Source organism: Bombus pascuorum, chromosome 16, assembly GCF_905332965.1.
Source record: "Bombus pascuorum chromosome 16, iyBomPasc1.1, whole genome shotgun sequence".
Lineage (NCBI taxonomy): Eukaryota > Metazoa > Arthropoda > Insecta > Hymenoptera > Apidae > Bombus > Bombus pascuorum.
The window spans coordinates 230,620-250,815 of NC_083503.1; the positions used below are offsets into that span (position 1 = coordinate 230,620).

Consider the following 20,196-nt stretch of genomic DNA (forward strand, 5'->3'; position numbering starts at 1 on the left):
GCGTCGTTGAATGCAATTGATCGTTGTGTTTGAAAGTTATCGATGAGTATAAAAGCTTTTAAGAGGCGAGTTAAATAATGAAATTTTTTAAGGAAAGCAAATTAGAAAATATTACTTTTACATGATTTACAATTAACATGTTCAAATGTTTTCGAGTGTTTAAAGGAAATTCAACGTTAAATTAATTTTCTTTTTAGTATAATAGTTAGTTTTCTATCGAACTGATAGAGGTTATGATAACGCCCACCTAATAGAATGGTTTTAATGTGATGAATCTTCTTCGATTGACCATAATACTAATATTACGTGTATTTCGGGCAATAAAATGAAACATGAATATAACGACAATGATATTCCTCAACGTTTCCAAGTACATATTTGAGGCGTTAGAAATAGAGTTAAGATGGTAGCAGTCACAAATGGAATGTAACTTTACCGAATTAGATCTGCTGAAAAAGTTGTGTGATTTAACTGCTAAAAGAACTTCGGACCCATAAATCTTTAATAGAATTATATTTAATTTCATTATTTGTATTGCTATTATTGATATTTATGTTCTTTCATTTTTTTCTTTCTTTTTCTTTCTTTTTTTCTTTTTCTTTTTTAATACATGCGTAAAGATTAACATCAGGAGAGCAACTGTTCTACTATCCGAAAATTCTCTCATCCAAACAGCCTTATCTCCCACGTAGTTGGGATCCTACTGTATTAGTTTTTGATTGATATTTGGATAAGTGCGATTGAAGAGGAATTTACAAAAAGGACTCATTTATTAACTTCGAGCGTCAACGAAGTTTCTGGTTGAGTCCAAATGTAGCCCGTACGTGTTATACTACAATGAGCGTCGTAATATCTGCCAGGAGCACGACAATAGGACCATCTTGGACAACGGCAGCGGAATTTGCTGTGAAATTCTTCTTTACAGACCTCATTCCACCAACAAGTTCGCTAGAAACAGACATTCATTCATAACTCATGAATAATGTATAGACTGCGAATATCTATGGAAATTCACGTTGGAAATTCATTTTGTAAACACAATTGAAAGGCTAGGAGAAAGGTTAGAGCGAAGATGGTACAATTTTTGATTTGCTGATTGTTAGAAAAGATTCAAGGGTTTTGAGGATTACTGTCGCTTCTGCACTGAAAATGCCTAGATATGTGATGTATATTGCGTAGGATCTTTCATTATGGCTCATTACGGGCTTTTGATTAATTACAGCAACACGAAATCTGCAGAATGAAAACAAAGTAACCCCAAGCATACAAGAACTATACGCGAAAATGTCCTGTTAAGGATATACGAACATTATCACCTGAGAGTGATCCACTTATTGGATATTTCGTACATTTCGTTTGCATTGATTACGCGCATTTACTCTTAAATTTCCCATAAATGCATAAAAATCCACAGTTTAATAATAAATGTTTGTTTACAGTTTCCTTACCTCTGCCAAATAACCTCTCACGCTTTGATCGCTATAATTTCTCTTTTTAATCAAATGTCTCGCGTTTATCATACATACTTCTGCGCATAAGATTAATACTAGTAACAAGTACAACACTGATCCTTCCTACAAGAGAATCAATTTATAATAATATCTTTATGTTAATATTTTTGCCGTCTTATTATCACAATTTTTAATCAATTTGATATTAAAAATATACGTATAAAGAAATAAATGAGAAACGTGGAAGAATGGAATGACAAATATCGAAACGAGCAAATAGAGATGCAATAATATAACAAATTACACTTTCTCTCGATTAACTCTATCGTTTATTGTAGTCCTTACATTGTTGCGCATTTTTGCTAAAATCTTTCGTGCAACGTTTTATGCAATCACTTTTAAGATGTTGTATGAAAAATCTGGTAAAAATTGAACTACATATTTAATTTCTAATACTGTATGCTTCTCACAAGTACTTGAAATAACAGAGTACGTACAGGACGTGGCGCAGGCGTGCGCTTATTCTTCCGCTTCTGACTTCGTAAATCGATCGTTGCAGAAATTTCAATTTTTGTATTTACTTAGATTTACCTAGTGTCTCCTTAATTTTGTAAAGTATTGCTTGAATTAACATAATTATTAAAACAAATACACAATATTGCTCAAAATTCGTCATTCGACAGAGTTTTCTTGTAACAAATATTACTTGAAATTTTTATATCACTTACCGTGATCACAGTCAAATAAATTATGTTTATTATCAACAAAATATACTCAGATCCACTATTAGAGAAAAAGTAATCTTCTGATAATGTATTGGACACCTACCTTATCGACCTTGGGCTGCCCCTGAAACCCGGTGACCATCTCAACCATCGAATACTCAGTTCGTAAGTACGAATAATCGATCCGATCCGAATACTCGAAAGAATCGAGTAGCTCGAATTGTCTCGATCGGTTTGAAATAGTTAAGTGACTCGAACGATCTGAATAGGTCGTCATCTTTCGTACATTACACGTAGTTTATACCTTGCGTTAAGCGAATGCGATGGTCTAATTAATTCGTACAAAAGGTATACGACCTACTCGGATCGTTCAAGTTACTCGATTCTTTCACGCTGCTCGGATCGAATCGATTATTCGAACCGACGAACTATGTATATCTAGGCTCGTTTTCTCTGAGTAATAGTAAGAGATCTAGCACTAAACAGATAATTCGTATTGCGTACTCTTGTCTGAATTTCGTCTATGTTCATTGGTGATCTTCTTATTTCTTCATCTCTAGTATGATTTACCAGACTTGGCAGTAGATTCAATATCTTGTGTGTGGCTACTATTATCATATGAAAGAAGTTCTTGGTTAAAATAAATAATAATTTATTTTTAATGTATATTTCTTTTCTTTTTATACAATAAATATATATATTCTATATATAAGTATATATATATGTATATAAGAAATATTTATTAAAACTTTAAATGTAACAAAAATTAAAATATGTTATAGTTGTGACTACACACAAAAATACATGTAGAATCTATACTCTTCTTGGTTCTAATAAAAATTAACTGTGATATATTCATATTTTACAAAGTAAATCAAATAAATTAAAGTTATTCAATTTATTACCGCTTATTATTATAATAGGTCAGATATTGAAAATCGATAACACACATGGTTGGCAATTATGAAAGATAACCTCACATATCATGTTTATGAAATTTTTATTCGATATTTTAAAATTTAATTGTATATTTATATATTTTCCATAGTTACAAAAATGAAGTCATCCCAATGGACATATATTATAAAAGCAACTAAATTATTTGAAAGTTATACTATTCGATTGATTTTAGTGTATCATTAAGTGAATTTAGTATTTCAGGATATAATGATGGAATTATCAAAAGACACCATTGATGGTCTTGCTAATATTCTAAACACAAATATTGTTACTGATGATAACTTTCTACAAATTCTAGGAATGGCTACTTCATATATATATGACAATCCTACAGAAATAAAATGTGAGTATTTGTTTTGGTGTAATTGCCAAATACAAATAAGATTAATTAACATGATTATTGAAACTAATAAAATTTCAGGCACTATCAAAACATCTGATGCGAAACCAATTTTAACAAAGAAGGTTTTTGCTGATGTGGTATGTTTACTTATAGAGGCTACCCGACATGATTTAGATGAAGAAAGCTTAAGAAGTTTTTTAAATCTTGTATATATTGGTGAAAAAAGAATTACGAAATTATGCGAAGTATACATTAATAATAAAAAGGCAATACAGTCTCAGTTGGAATTGATAGGCAATAATCCACCTCACATTATTGATATAGACTGGCATTTAGATTACTGTGTCAAGGTAATTGATCGGTGAATAGAACACCGATCGTTTCATTCACTGATGCTTTATTTGCTCTTATTCATGAAAGTCATTTTCAGTTGGACACATGCAATTCACTAGGTGTTCCTCTTTATCATGTGCGGCTTAGTACTAAGAAACATGAAACAATAGATCATGTAACATTTTCATGTACAATACAACAGCTGCAAGAACTGGTATTTAAGCTCAAAGATGCCATCAGATACTCAGAGAAGCTTACTAATGTTTAGCTGTATCTTTAAGTTATTGATTTGCTGCATATAGTATGATCCATGTATATTTTCAAATCTCCTTGGAATTACTTTTGTTTTAGCTATTTCTATTACAATATGTGAGTTTCTATAAATTATAATTATCATCAACTTATAACATTTATGTATATTAACATTTACACAACAATTATTATAGTAATTGTTTAATAATAAACTCAATATTTGTACGTATAAGTGTAATGGTAAAATCTTATACAAACAACAGACCGTGTAAAGTATAATCAACTATATTTTTATAATCAAAAGAACATCATCTACTTTACGTAGTATTATTACTGTATTGATAACGCGCGCGCTTCAGAGTATGCGCGCGGGCACACAAACATACGTAAAACATGTACATAAATTTCAAAACAAACGACGATCAACGTTTTGTTATAAATAAAACAAAATTTCGAAAACTTCGATATTGAAATTTAAAATTTCGATATTGAAATTTTATACACAAAATTGTACACACACATTTTTCACTCGCTCACTCATTCAGGTACACCTTGTATACAAAAGAGTCGCGCGCGCACACAACTAATAACTTATTAAAAATACGTTGTTTTTTGCTCTACAATCAGGCATCTCTCTAAAAATTGCTTCCTCGTATTAGACAAAAAATACTATCGTTACATCCTTAATACCTAAAAATATGCGTGTCAAATTATATTAATAATCGATAATTTTTTTTATATCTAATACGTGATATAGACTTCTTTGAATCATTATACACTATTTACAAGTAAATGTATCTAAAAGGAAAAAGAAAATCATCCAATATTAAAAATTTATCTATACATTAACTCTTTCTTTCTTTCCGGCACTTATCAAAATTAATAGTGGACTTCTTATCCATGCGTGCTATTTTAATAATTCGGTGCGATGCGACACATCGATAATATTAACTAATTAAGCTGGAAAGAGAGAAATCACTTATATAGCGTAATACTTTTTCTCATCTTCTTAAACCATTTAACAACGATTTTCTCTTGCTCTCGATTTCCTAACATTACTTCATATATAAGATTACTGTGATAAGGCCTCGGACAATTTACTATAATTGTTTCCTTTTTAAAAAGAGGGTATATGCGAAAAAAGAGCCAATCGAAAAAGTGTATCGTAGCTAAATCTACTTGGAACATTAGATTAATTCTCGAGGCTTTGGTTAGATATTTACTTGACTAAGATACATTAAGAAACAAATGATAAAATTTGTTCAGAGATATGATGAATAATGTAAACTAACAGACTGCGTGAAATTATTTTATAAAAACTCCTCATATAAATATGATTAATTATACGCAGTATCGTTTTCTATATAATCTTTATACAGCCCTTATGTTAAACGTGACCTTGAATATATTTAGTCATTTCTTTCATTTTTTTCTTTTTTGTTTAAACCAAAAAAGAGATAGAGAGAAAGAGAGGGAGAGACATGTGTTATGTATTTCTAATTATTACAACTTTTATATAAGATAAAGATTTAAATATTAGTGATACATTAAACATATTATTGTTTCAATATGTTTAATGTTTTGCAGTTTAAAAATCGTAATAATTAAAATAACAACACGTATTCGTTTTGTATTAGCAGCGTGAAAAGATTTATCAGGAATCTGAAATATGTTGAATTACGATTCGACAAAATATTTTGTATAAAATAAAATGTAGTAATATCCGAATATTTTCATACGTCAATGAACATACAACTTGTACGAGTTGCTTAATGCAAAATTTATGTCTTTGTTTTGTTGACTTGAATCTCAGAATTATTCTGTTGCTCCTCGGTTTTTTCACATTTCTCGTTTTTGGGTTCTTCTACTTTTTCTTTTTCATCAACTTTTTCTGAAACTTGTACTATCTCCGCTTCATTTTGCTCATTCTGTTCTGTAATTTTTTCTGTTATTGCTTCATCCGCCTTTTCATTGGTGAGATCTCCATTAATTTGTGGAGGAGATTTTTCTTTTTTCGTATTTACACTGCCACTATCCTCATCAGATCGACTCTTCTCCAAATTTTGTCCTTTTGATAGATATAAATTTTGTTCTTTACATTTTATAGCTTCCTTTTCCAACCGTTCTTTATTTTGATCTTGATCGCCTGCACCCAACGGAGACGTTTCTAACTTGGTTTTTGAATTAACGATCGATGTATTTTTATTCTGTCCAACACTTGAACTGGGAGAAAGCGAAGTTGATTTAGAATTTCGAACTGTTTCTGTCGGTATGTTAACAACCTCCGTGTTGCAAAAATTTCCAGTCTTAGACAAATTAAATGCACTAACATCTTCCTGTGGCGTATTTTCTGGAAGAAGCAGGTTATTAGTCTCAAGAGATGTTGCAATCGCTTGTGTTTCGGGTTTGACCAAGTTGTAAGATGCAGGAGAAATTGCTGTTAGAGAGGTAGTTTTAGGTGACTTAGGTGAAGAATAGGTGCTTGGTGGTATTCTCTGAACTGTTGGGGGTTGTGAAACTGGAGAAAAGCCAGTAGTTTGTGGAATATAACTAGATCGTTGATACAATTTATTAATTGAAGGAGGTAAATTACTATGGAAGGCACTGGGAGATGGAATTCCTATTGGTGAACGTATCAAAGGATTTGGGAATCTAGTAGCATCTGGAAATGGTCGTGGAAAGTGGGGATAGATTAGCCCGGGATTCATATTTGGTGTTGGAGAAGGTATAAAAGGACTCGTTGAAAGCATATTTACTGGAGAATTTTTTGGAGATATTGGTGAACCAGTACTTCTACAAATATCTCTTGAGAATGGAGGATTTGGGTAATTCCTTGCGCTAGGAGAATATGGAGGTGGTGAAACGATAGGTGAATTAACTGTTGATACAATTGGAGATAAAGTTTTAGGATCTATCTTCATCATACTCAAGTTCCCATTTTTAGAACTGCTAGATGTGTTTGTAGTTGTTGTTGATGCCATTGTCGACTGTTCTTTTTCTTTACATTCATTACCAATACCATACATTGGCTTCACCCCAGATGCGGGATTACCCAAATATCTTGGCATGTTTCTCATTTTAAAAATTTTAGCCGGTTTAGATTGAATTGTCTTACTTCTTTCGAAAAGCGTGGTTTGATGTAATTGGTTTTGTGTCTCTTTACTTTGATTTTTAACTGCTACATAATTGTTTTTAGAAAGTGTAGGATTCCAGCATCTTGGAGGATCACGAAGAGTCTTGTAACCTACTGCTTGACTTTGCTTTTTAGAGACAGAAAGAACCTTCTGTAAAGAGTGTGATGTAGCTATTGGAGAAGTAGTTATCAATGAAGTAGCCCTAAGACTATCCTTTACATTTGAATAAATATGTTTGCTCTCTGTTGTGATTGCACTACTATTAGGTGCATAAACGGGCACATTTGGAATATTTGTATGTTGCTGCTGTTTACTACTCGAATCAATAGCGATTGATGGCGAACCATTCTTTCTCCCGATTTTTAATAAATCTGGGATATCGGATTTACTTCTTATTTCCGTTTTGTTTTTTTCTTTAGAATTTTCCCCAATTTTAGCACAAATATCGTTAATTTTTGAACCAGAGGCTCCAATTTTTGCACAAATTTCATTTAAGTTAGAACCCTTCGTAATCAATTCATTTTTACGAATTGTTGGTTTCATCAAAGAGATTGGAATAGCATCGGGACAAGGAGGCACTGAATATGTATTAGTTATTTCCAAATTCGCTTTTAAAACGGACTCTTTTGAAGTACTTGGACTTAGATAACTACTTTTTAAAGAAGAAGAAACGTTCAAGGAAGGTATGGTAAATGCTGTAGAACTGTCTGATACTGAAGATGTAGGTACTTCATTTTCAGAAATTGCAGTAGAGGATATTTTTTGCGTCGTTGATGTACTCAAGCTTTTGAGAGAATTTTTCAACATAGTACTATTTACCAGATCCTGGACCATATAGGGAAATGTAGATGTAGATTGACTTATTGTTGACGTAGAAATTGGATTGATTCCATTACCAACAGACATAGGTAATGATGTAGAAAGATTTGATGATGCGAGATTATCATTCGATAACGATTCGATTTGAGTGTACGACTTTTGGGAAAGTGTATTTGCTTGTCCATTGGTTCTTTGACAAGATTCTGTTGAAATCTGCTCTGATACATATGGTTTTTTTTCTATAACACCTTCTCCTTGAGAAGAATATTCTTCCTTCTGATCAGTTGATTGCACATTTCTTACATTTATTTCCGTTTCTCTCGTTTCAGAATTAACTGAAGTACTTGGGTATGTTGATAAAACAAGTTCTGTGGCATCCAGTAATTCTGCTTTCTGTGATATGGCTTTTGTAGAACATGGAACTAATGATTTGGTTAATGTAACCCCGCCATTATTTGTCATTATTTGTGCTTTTGAAGAATCAAAAGAATTTTTCAGCTCTGTAGATTTTAAGTTTTCAGTAATCTTTACATCTACCTTTTTAGATGACTGTGGTGTGATTTTCCTATCTTTTGTAAACTTTTTCGAAGAAGCATTGTTACTGCTAATTTGTCCAGTTTTCGGTTGGAATTGTAATTTCACACTTAGAGCATTGATTTTCGATCCTGTATTTATAAATTTTACCTCATTTCTTGAATTTTGCTTAGAGTTTTCCAATTTATCCGCGATAATATTATTGTTATTTCTTGATGACTCCTTTTGATCTTTATTTTCAATGTTATTATTTCTAATTTCATGTTCACTCACATATTGTGCCATTTCTTGTGATTGAATACTTTTCTGTAAAGTTGTTTTATCTTCAACATTGTTATTATCCGATCGATTTTTCGATTCCTCCTCATATTTAAGGTTTATCGTATTTTCTATTCCTTTTGTTAATGTTTTCACAGTTTCTGTTTGATTGGAGCATTTTTGGTCACCAAATTCGTTTAATTTGGAAGAATTATCAGACTCGCTAACGTCTTGTTTGTCTGAAGATGGTTTGTTTCCATCACTGACTTCAGGTATGTTATTTTTACTATCATTTTCTTCAACTATTGATGCATTTATTGTTTCAATGCTAGTAATGGATTCTTCAACTTTTGTATTTTTCTTAAATTGTTGGTCCGTTATATCTGTAATACTCATAATACCAGTTTCAGAAATCTTCAATTGTACTTCTTTCCATTCCCTTTTTATTGATTTTTCTTCTTTTGATTCAATGGAATCAATTCCAGCATGAAGTAAAGTTGTTTTATAATTGACATTATCTTCAGAAAGTTTTATTCGCTTTGGAGAAGATTCAAATATTCTGTAACTTAAATGCAATGGCACTTTCTGAAATAAATATGATAAAGTATTTATAGAAAAAATTTCAATAAAATTAGAATTTCCAAATATTTTCAATAGACTGTTGATACTTACTCGTCTCCAATGATAAATATACATCACATCCATCAATGTATAATTACTACACAGTGGTTCCTCTTTATACATTACATCCACCCTATGTGCATCAGTTAAGCCATACTTAGCTCGTATAAGCTTTTGTAAATGAAAAATGGTCACTGCAGCAGGACAACGAAGATACCGCCTCAATAAAGGTTCTACAGCTATACCTCTGATATCCTTGGATGGACTGAAGTATTCTAATGATAAACTAAGTGATTCATCTGGAGAATATATATGCGATTCAATTGGTTCCCCTCTTGCCTCTGGAGATGTTGCTTGAGTGCATGCTTCAGGATGTTTTAAATAAAAGTCTCTTCTACATCTCATCTCATCTGCAATATAAATATTTAAATGAATCTTCATTACATTATTCCTTTGTTAATAATAAAACTTACTTTGATAGCATCCAGGTACCAGTTTATACACAATGTCCTGCAAAGTGTGGTCTGGACGAATGTTGAGTAGTGGTTTACTTTTGTGCACCTGTACCTCACATATTGGACAATACTTATTGTTCTCCAGATACTTGACAATACAGCTCCTGCAAACTGTAGTGCGACGTTAATCGCCGCTTACATCAATATGTTGGAATCGTCGCTTAACCCTTTTGCAATGATGAAACTGTATTTATTCACCACAGACAAAAGGATTAAAAAAACGACAGAAGAATACACATACACGAATGTAAACACTCTATGATAGTAGTGGCATCAATGAAATATCCACCGCATAATTTGCACGTCAGCTGATCGTTGAGTTTGGACAACCTTAAGCGATGCCCTCCACTCTGACCTGACATCCTGCAGTAAGAAAACTGTATTATTCATATATATTTAACTCTCATAGTTAACAAAAATATCACACAAATTATAATAACACAAAACGTTAATAATATTGAATGATGTGAAATATTAATAAACAAGAAGTAAAACGATTTTTTTCGACCAATTTTAAACAATTTGCGCTATTGTATCCAAGTAGAATCGTTAAAATATTAAACTTACGTGGTAAATGACGCGAAAACTGTTCGTTTTATCTAGTAATCGCCATTTGATTAAAGAAGTCAGGAAAGTTGGGTCAGAACTCGAGGTGAAATTTCACGAATTCTCATAATGAGAACATTTATTAAAAAACTGACTCAAATCCGTTAAAAACAAATCTCTTCGAAAACACAGAGCGTTCTCTGATTTTACGATTTTTCGAAATTTGAGTCAATCTAGTTCATTGTAAAATAGGCCACGGTACCAGGAAAAACTCTGAGGACGACAGCAAAACAAAATGGTGGATAAACAATCATGCCAATGACATTTCCAAAAACATGAGTTTCCTTTCAGGTGTAGTCCTTAAGCATATTTTACAAGAAAAAAGTAAAGAAAAGAAGATAATAACTAAAATTAATAAATTACAGTAAACATTGTATTTACTAAGAAATATATGAGTACTACGGGCTATTATAACAAATTAACGGTATCATTTATCGATATGACTATTTGAGTACTTCATACAATTCAGAGATGGCATTACTAACACGTAAATTTAAATTTATATATTATTTCATCCAAAATTAATATTTAATTCGAATTATATTCGATGTACAAATCAATTTAAAATTATTTAAATTGCACAAGAACATTTTGTTATATATTGTATTTTCATCAAAATGTAAATGTAAATATACTAAAACCTGAACTTGTACAACATGTATCGTGTAAATATCACATATGTAGATATTTTGCAATTATTTCAAGTGAAAAATTTGTCCATGTTTTATTCTTATATCTTAATTATTAGAAATAACAGTTTACATATTATAATAAAATCATAAAATATTATGTTTAGGTACAATATGGTATGTAAGTAAAGTATTAAATAGAGCAGTTTCAATTTTGTTTTATTTTACAGTAATTGAATGCTTATATATACATACATACACATACAGGCGCGCGCGCGCGCGCACACACACACACATGTATGTATAAAATGTTATTATAAATACATATTAGATCATAATTTTTCATTTCATTTGCTTTTACTTTACAAATATTCATGTTTATAAAAATATATAGAAAATCGAATTTTAAACAATTCAGATAGTAAATTAGATCAGGATTCGTGATCTACTATTCTTGTAATTTATGATCGATATCCAGACATTTACACAACAGAGTAAATTCAGTTTTTATATCAAGAGAACACGTATAAAATATTAAATATCTTTTTTTAGATAATGAAATTTGATAATTTTATTTAATTATATATAAATGCTCAACTTGTTGAATCTAGTTCTTCCATATCCCTCAGAAAAATTTAAATAGCATTTGAAATGATTACTTTACAAGACATTAGTAAACAACTTATGAAACCAGCAAAAGATCTTGCTGATTGGAAATTTCCATTATCTCAGGTATATTATACTATTAAAGTTATTATTATTCAATATAAATAGAATATTATTGTGTTATCCTAGATTTTAGAAGAATATTATGCTTTATTAGAAGAACCGTGCAATATCAATTTTGGGGAAGCAGCGCTTATTCTACAAAATTCAACTGACATATACGTTCGAAGAATTGAACATCTAGTCAATGAAGCAGAAATTTTGAGACAAACATTTTTCTATGAGTAATTATTTATCTTACACTCAGTGAAAGATGTACTGTAGCCAATAATTTCTTCATTTTTTTATTAGGGAAAAAGGAATAAAGAAGTCTATGAATAAAGAAAAGAAAATTTTTAAGAAGAGTCATGTTGATTTGGGAAATTTTGTAATGATTGACTTAGAAAAAGATATTGGGAAACATATTGATAAAAAAAATCAATTTCGAACACAGAAGAAGGTTAAATTGTTAAGTCGTCGGTTTACACAATTAGAAAATGATGCCTTGCAATTATGCATTCCTATTCAAGTATATGATATTTTAGGAGAAATCATTGGAAAGAAATATGATTTTCGGTAAACAGCAATATCTTTGTTCTATTTTAATTTTTATGTGATAGCTTCAATTTTTTAATTTTAAGGTGCAATCAAGCCATAAATACAAGTGGAATGTTGGTGAATGAATTAACACCATATGATTTTGCTCATGTATATAGATCTTATATTGAAGAAGGAAGAAATTCATTGTCATTATATTCAGAACCAAAAACTCCGGGTACAGGAACCTCAGGATATCATTCAATTACTTCACCAAATGATGATGAGTCTATTACACTTGTTTATGATGAATTTGAAGATGAACAAAATTCTTCATTAAGGGAAAACGATTCATCAATAAATGAATTACAAAGTATGGAGGAACAAAACACAATAAACAATAATCATGAAAGTTTATTTGTTAATAATAACATTTTAAAACAATCTAAGAAGGATGAATCAGAAAAAGAACATATCCAACAAAGTATGGTGCAAAATGTTAGTATTCAAAATTGCTCAATTCAGCATTTCAAAAACATGAAACAAACTGAAGAAGAGTGCCAAATTAGAGATTCAGTGCAAAAGAATCAAATAAAGAAGAGTGATCAGAATAACGATGAAAATATAGTAAAACTTAGTGCAAGTGATCAAATAAAATATGATAAGCAAATAAATCATTTCTCCAAAGAGAGTCAAATTTTTCAACTGAATGAATCAGATAATGTACGATGGAAAAATGGATTACCTAGTATGCGGAAAAGAGGGTATCTCTTAGAAAATTATTCTATTAATTTTACAATTGATGATATTAAATCAATGAAAACATTAATATTTTTATTAGGAATCAAACAACAAAAGTATCAATATGTTCTGTAGATGATATAAATGAATATGACTGGGAACCAATGCCTCTTATTCAAGGAATAAAGCATGTTTTTTCTAGCAATTCATCTATCCTGAAACTTCCAGACTACATTTCACTTTTGGAAACAAAATTTGGTTCTGTACGTATAAATAATAAATTTTAATGTTTTGTACCTTGTACCAGTTAGAGCTTATAATAATCTTTTAGATATTTGTACGTCTATGCATTCATTTATTTATTTTCTCTTGTTTGTTTATTAGAAAAAACGTAAATTTACATCAAAACTGTATAAACCAGAATGTTTAGCAAAACTCATTTTACGTGAAACTGAATTGTTTGCAAAGAAAGGCACTACTTTATGTACAAAACAAAAGTTTAAACATTTGCAGAAACGTAAGTTAATCCGAAGCAAATCGTGTTTTATATTGTTGTTGTTGTTATTGTTGTTGTAACTGCAAAATATAATTTTTCTGATAGAGGAAATAGAAGACTTCATGAAGAATTTTGATCAATGTTTAAATGGTATAGAAAAAGAAAATGATGATTCTCAATATTATGAAGCTGTGACAAATGTTGCTATAGATTTTCATGTATCCCAAAATCAAAATGATTGTATTGAGAATAGTATTGAGGATATAACAAATAGAAGTTATCGAAATGATTCAATTGAAAATAGTATTGAGGATATAACGAGTAGAAGTTCTTCACCTACTGACATTCCATTACGATCAACAATTTGTCAAAATACAGTGGATATGCTTGCAGAATCTCCTAACTCGTCTAACAATTGGCGTGAATCTTTAACTTCAGAAATTAATTTGTCTTATTCTTTGCCGAATTATCAAATATTAATTGAGGACAGAATGAAAAAGATTTTTGAACAGTCGAATGTTATCACAGAGTTAGATCAGACTGTAGCAAAGTGGCATGCCTCGTTACAACCAAAATTAGCGGAGGCTGAAATGAGACCTGCATTTCGAATTCGTGATTATTCATCTCATATAATAAAAGTTTTGCAAGCATCGAAACAGGAAAAAATTAATTTCGATAGTGTCGTTCAAGACAAGCCCGCCCGTGAAGTAGCTAGATACTTCTTAGCTTCGTTACAATTGGTATATTTATTATCATTATAACTTATTTACACCTCGAGTTAGTATAAATTGTGACGACCGCTTTGTCTTTGCAGGCAAATACGTACAATGTGGAAATAAAGACAGGGAGTAGTGATAACGATATAGAAATAACGTTGCTTAATGACAGAAAAAATTATGTAAAGAATTAAAGCAATAACATTGATACTACAGTAAAGACTCTCTAAGAGCTCAGGAGTTGGTTTCGCTAAGCGATTGGTAAACTGTAGACATTATTGTCTAAGTTAGTACGTACTATGTCGGCGGCAGTTTGCCTGGCGGACGCAAAGAGAAACAACGAGTGAAGAAGAAAGATCCACGGGCCAAATCAACGTAATTAAGCTTTTTAGTGTTTTTAGTTTCGTTTTAACAAAAAAAACTAATATGTAAATGAAATCCTTATTAAGAAAAAGCTGAAAATAAAAAGATTTCGTCATTGTATTGATATTGTCTCGCTGATACGAAGACGATACGAATGTTAAGAGGAAAGTCATTGGCGTATCATCCTACCGAGGATAAAACATAAGCACGATTGAAGTGATGATCTTCGCCAGCAGTTATAGAGTCTTTATTGTATTATGTTTTTGTACATACAAGGATGGGAGTTTGTGTACAATTTTGTATTTATGTATTATACATACAAGTATGGATACGGAGGAAGTAAAAATTATTTTTCTCTATATGGATACTAATATCATAAAATTTCTCAAAAATATACCACATTTTGGATAAAATAATACACATTTATTGCTCATATCAGTTTAGGATTAAATCACTTTAAATTTACCGCCATGTACAATATAAAACTAAAACTTATTTTGATAGATACTTTGATTTTGATGATTGTACCCTTAATAAAAGATAATCGCGCATGCGTTATCGCCGAAATATCATTGCTTGCCGGCTGTGGTGTTAAGTATTCAGGTGCGTTAGTTTACGCTGAAGTCGTTTAAAGATGGGTTCTATGAGTTATAAAATTATTTTTTTTACATAATCATTTTTGTTGCAACGACTAATTATAATTATTGATATAAAATACATTTTTCGTTACATATTTATGAAGTATTTAAAGAATTATCTATGTTTAGCATTTTGTCAAAATGTTATTTATATATATATATATATATATATATATATATATATATATATATATACACACAAATATATGTATGTATATATATATATATACACACACACACACACACAAATATATGTATGTGTGTATATATATATAAATCAATTAGATTCTTTGAAATGTCATTTTATTAGCTTAAAGCTCTTGAATGGATAAAAGTTGTATCTAAGAGAAATTGGATACTCTATCAAATTACTTGATAGTAACAATTCAGCCAATTCAAATCTGTTTGCTCTCCCCTTCTTTCTAATTTGTTTGATATATTAGGGATACAAGTCTCTTTAGGAGCGTATGAGTTTTATAAAGTTTTCTTTGGTAAGTTAAATGTAATACCCTGTTGGTTACAAAGGCGATAAATAAATAATTTTTAAGGATTTGACATACATGTGATCATGGAAAAGAAAGCTTCTATGAAATCTACTCGATGGATACTACAACCATGGAGCCTTTTATTTCTTATTCTAATTCAATTCTTGGTACAATTTTTAACATCTATCTATCTTTATACTTATGTGGCCCATGTGGAAACAGATGTTCTTATTATGCGAAACCAAGACTTTTTAGAAACTGAAAAATTGGTAAGGAGGAAACGAAGTAGTGCTTTACCTGTGACAGAAGATAATAAAGTTTCAGATACATCCAGAGTATGTATTATCAATATATAATATAAGGCACTTGTAATCAAAGGGGCACAAGTGATATTTTTCAAATTTTTTAATTAAAAGCAGAAATAGCTAATTAGATCATTGAATACAATACATATATATATATATATATATATATAATTTAATATCATTATATAAAAGTATCATTTTAAAGGCTAGAAAAATTGACTTCTAAGCAAATAATATTGAAATAACATGCAAGTGTAATAACATTAGTTTCCATATATTCAATAACTCATAAACTAAAACATGAAATTCATTAAAAATATGTGTGTATACTCCTTGCTATGTCAAGCATTAAATCATAACTTAATTTTCATACAGACTTTACAGTGCAATCTTTTTTAACATATTTGAATTTCAAACTTGATTACCTTGATATCAGAAAAAGGTCACTTGCATCTTCTTGGTTCTAGTTGCCTCGTATAAAAATTGTACCTTATATTTATATTTTCTACATTTTAGATTTGGCAAGAGAAGGATACATTAAAAGAATCTAAGAAAGTAACTTCATCTCCCATAGCAAAAACAGGTTTGGCATCTTCTCCAATTACTCCTATGGGACATGATTGGGTATGGTTAAATGCAGATACTCGTGTGCAGGTTAAATATTTAACTTTTCTTAATAACTACAGATAATAGAAATGTGTTAAATTTTATTCATAGATATTGCATATTTTAGCTCGATGCGATTGAAAATTTTTGTCGATCGTCAATGAAATATTGTCCTCCGGGATTACCAGGAGCACCAGGAAGTCCAGGAGCTCCCGGGGAACCAGGTCTTCCCGGATTACGAGGGATGACTGGTCCGAAAGGACCACCCGGTTTGACTGGTCCTCCTGGTCCTCGTGGACCAAAAGGTGATATAGGACCAGCTGGTTTTGATGGAAGAGATGGAATACCGGGGGAACCTGGACTTGATGGAATTCCTGGACGTAGTGGTACAGATGGATTATCTGGTATGAATGGTAAACCAGGACTAAATGGGTCTCCTGGTCGGCCTGGACGTAATGGAACAGATGGTATGCACCTTTTGATTTAGAAACCTTTTGTATTCATTAATTTTATATCTAAAGATACAATATCTTTAGGAAGGCCAGGTCAAATGGGACCTCAAGGACCAATTGGACCACGTGGTAACTTAACATTATTTCAAATTCGCTCATTCTAATTGCACATGGATGAAAAAGAGATACGCTGATGATGTGAACAACTTTAGGAGAAATGGGTCCTCCTGGTAGACCAGGCTCACCAGGGCAAGATGGCAGGCCAGGGATAACAGCCTGGAAGGTGAACATGAATGATTATAATATAAACGACTTATTGATTCCTCCTTCTATTCTAGGCAAGTACCTTCTTTATTTTTAAATAACTATACTTTGAAAATTTGCTCAAATGATATAGCTTTTATAAAATCTTTCAGATGATCGAATGTTACCTTCAACAGTAAATTCGACTGGCTTAATTTCCATTTATGAAGGAACTAATTTACGATTAAAATGTGCAGCAAGTGGCAAACCTGAACCTACTGTTCAATGGTTTAGAACCGATGGTGGTGTCATTCCTATAGGATCTTGGCACGGTAATATAAAATTATAATCGTGTCGGTAACGCGATTATGAACTTTCACAAAAGTGTATAATTATATAAGTATACAATTTTATTGAACAGTGACTTCTGTAATTGGACATACATTTAATATCAGTATAGTTAACAGAGAACATATGGGAGAATATATTTGTGTAGCTGATAACGGAATTCCGCCTCGAGCATTGAAAAGAATCAAACTTCAAGTTAAATGTAAATATTTTGATATACGCATTTATATATATACATATATATTTTATTTATTTCTCTTATTAAGAAAGTATTGTTTTCCAGTTCCACCTTTCATTCGAATTCGCAATCAAATGATTCGCGCACGCAGTCAAAGTACTGTAGTTTTAGAATGTGAAGTTGAAGCATTTCCAGAACCAATTGTTTATTGGGAACGTGAAGATCGTAGACTCAAAATGTCTGAAAAATATAGACTTGAAGTTTATGACAGAAGAGATATGTATAAGGTAAAAGATAATAGTATCCTGCGCGATGTGTTCATATATATTTCCATATACTTCTATCTTAATGTAATATTTTAGCTTAAAATGCGCCTGAAGATTGCAAAGATAACATCAGCAGATTATGGTACATACCATTGTGTTGTGAAAAATGATATTGACACCACTAAAGGATCATTTACAGTCGATGGTAACATATATTTTTAGCTTCAATGTTTTTCAAATAATTACATGAATATTGACATTGAGGTATTTTGTAGATGATGCGAAGAGTATGGAGAAGTCAAAGCTAGGAAAACAACAACACGTTACATATGGAAAGCCTGCGCCACAGCACGTTGATTTAGATGAACTTTGTGCACCGCATGAAACTTGCGCTGCTTGCCCTGTTTTAAGATGTACTTTTACAGATGTTGCTGAATATTTAAATATTCAGCCACTCAAAAATGTCAACTTTACTGGACTTCCATTGAGATTGGCAGGTGAAGTACATTTATTATTTCTTTTCAATATAAATATATAATTATAGGTTGTACACAATTAAATAAATTAACGAGATATTAATTTTATTTAATTTTGTAGATGGTGTAATAGAAGCAGTAGGAAAACCAGTTTTAAAGGGTACTATGGACGATCATTATGGAAGCTGGATGCATGACACTAAATCTGATGGTTATCCAGAGAAACTTTGGGTTACCCGAAAGAATGAAACTTCTTTCATATTTGAATATGAGTCAAAGGATCATTTTAAACACGGGAGTTCATATCCCATTAAACTACCATATCCATTTCAGGTATGTCGTACCTTCTTTTTTTTTTTAAATTATGTATTATTATCTAATGTTAAATTTATTTTTAGGGAAATGGGCATGTAGTGTATAACAAATCTTTCTTTTATAATCCCATAAACCGATCATCAATTTTTCGATTTAATCTTCATTCTATTTCTGATCAAGTATGTGGTAAGGATTTTTCGCGTTGTGAATTACATCTTCCAGGTTTATTAGTGAACACGAGGAATTATTTATATACACCGAATCATAATTTTAATTATGTTGACTTCAATGTTGATGAGAATGGTAATTATAGCGTAATTTGTTTAAAAGAAGTATTTCTCCTTAAATAAAAATAGTGAATAAGACGTACATTATTTTAACAATAGGGTTATGGTTAATATACGGCTTACCATCGAATAATACAATAGTAATAAAGATGGATGCGACTAATATGAATATTCAACATGCATGGAACATTAGTATAGATAATCATAAATTTGGAGAAATGTTCATTGCTGGAGGAGTGCTTTACGCTGTTCATAGCGTTACGGAAGAAACGATGAAAATAAGGTAAAATTTAAAAAAAACGAAGGGAAAGAATAAAGAAGTGTTATAAGCTTAAAAAATAAAAGTATACTTTATAATATATTTTATTTTATAATTATATATCGATATGTTACTTATAGGTTGGCCTTTGATCTTTATAAAAATGTTACAATACCTGTTCATTTATCATTCACGAATCCTTATCACAAAACTACGGCAGTCAGCTACAACCATAAGACAAAAGTAAATATTTTGAAGTTTAAGAAATAAAACAAATTAGATAAGGATTTTAAAGCTTATTGCGATGCCCTCTTTATTTTTAGGAACTATATACTTGGAATAAAGGAAATCAATTGGCTTACCCGATTAAATATCAGGGCTCTGCAAATGCTACAGCAAAAGAAGAATTCAGGGTTAAGGAAACTGGAGTTTGAGGCTACCATCAATGTGAAATTGAAAAATTGGTGAAACATATATATTTTATCCTTTAACTTTTTATTAATGTATTAACAAAAGAAGACAATAAGAGAAATAAAGCTTTTCTCTCCATTTAATCTTGTGCTTGAAAACCCTTTCTTGTTAACTCAAGAATTTCAGATT

At 30.9% G+C, this 20,196-nt stretch overlaps 5 protein-coding genes across 7 annotated transcripts; 3 read left to right on the plus strand and 2 right to left on the minus strand.

The window, feature by feature from the left end:
- Positions 1–655: 655 nt before the first annotated feature.
- LOC132915076 (uncharacterized) lies at positions 656–1,942 on the minus strand. Its single transcript, XM_060974720.1, has 3 exons — positions 1,797–1,942; positions 1,449–1,574; positions 656–948 (listed from the first exon to the last, which is right to left on the minus strand). The coding sequence occupies exons 1-3, from the start codon at positions 1,806–1,808 to the stop codon at positions 766–768; spliced, it is 321 nt and encodes a 106-aa protein (XP_060830703.1). The 5' UTR covers positions 1,809–1,942; the 3' UTR covers positions 656–765.
- A 528-nt stretch (positions 1,943–2,470) lies between these two features.
- Positions 2,471–4,296, plus strand: LOC132915075 (COMM domain-containing protein 3-like). Of its 3 annotated transcripts, none has more exons than XM_060974716.1 (4): positions 2,471–2,639; positions 3,330–3,479; positions 3,558–3,829; positions 3,910–4,296. In XM_060974716.1, the coding sequence occupies exons 2-4, from the start codon at positions 3,344–3,346 to the stop codon at positions 4,078–4,080; spliced, it is 579 nt and encodes a 192-aa protein (XP_060830699.1). In that variant the 5' UTR covers positions 2,471–2,639; positions 3,330–3,343; the 3' UTR covers positions 4,081–4,296. The 3 variants fall into 3 exon arrangements, with proteins under 3 accessions (XP_060830699.1, XP_060830700.1, XP_060830702.1); XM_060974717.1 differs by having other exon boundaries at positions 2,500–2,639; positions 3,338–3,479; XM_060974719.1 differs by lacking the exon at positions 2,471–2,639 and adding an exon at positions 2,966–3,099 and having other exon boundaries at positions 3,338–3,479.
- Positions 4,297–4,333: 37 nt separating this feature from the next.
- LOC132915065 (mucin-2-like) lies at positions 4,334–10,975 on the minus strand. The gene is made up of 5 exons (XM_060974696.1): positions 10,513–10,975; positions 10,187–10,308; positions 9,904–10,056; positions 9,482–9,840; positions 4,334–9,394 (listed from the first exon to the last, which is right to left on the minus strand). The coding sequence occupies exons 2-5, from the start codon at positions 10,305–10,307 to the stop codon at positions 5,846–5,848; spliced, it is 4,182 nt and encodes a 1,393-aa protein (XP_060830679.1). The 5' UTR covers position 10,308; positions 10,513–10,975; the 3' UTR covers positions 4,334–5,845.
- Positions 10,976–11,523: 548 nt separating this feature from the next.
- Positions 11,524–15,176, plus strand: LOC132915292 (uncharacterized). The gene is made up of 8 exons (XM_060975099.1): positions 11,524–11,912; positions 11,976–12,130; positions 12,189–12,461; positions 12,527–13,186; positions 13,264–13,426; positions 13,548–13,680; positions 13,765–14,399; positions 14,474–15,176. Exons 1-8 carry the CDS (start codon positions 11,832–11,834, stop codon positions 14,567–14,569), a joined length of 2,196 nt encoding a protein of 731 aa, XP_060831082.1. The 5' UTR covers positions 11,524–11,831; the 3' UTR covers positions 14,570–15,176.
- A 466-nt stretch (positions 15,177–15,642) lies between these two features.
- LOC132915078 (uncharacterized) lies at positions 15,643–20,150 on the plus strand. Its single transcript, XM_060974721.1, has 16 exons — positions 15,643–15,867; positions 15,925–16,196; positions 16,683–16,820; positions 16,900–17,239; positions 17,309–17,353; positions 17,437–17,562; positions 17,641–17,799; positions 17,889–18,017; positions 18,099–18,280; positions 18,356–18,464; positions 18,535–18,756; positions 18,857–19,068; positions 19,134–19,353; positions 19,437–19,620; positions 19,737–19,839; positions 19,920–20,150. Exons 2-16 carry the CDS (start codon positions 15,945–15,947, stop codon positions 20,028–20,030), a joined length of 2,532 nt encoding a protein of 843 aa, XP_060830704.1. The 5' UTR covers positions 15,643–15,867; positions 15,925–15,944; the 3' UTR covers positions 20,031–20,150.
- Positions 20,151–20,196: the final 46 nt, after the last annotated feature.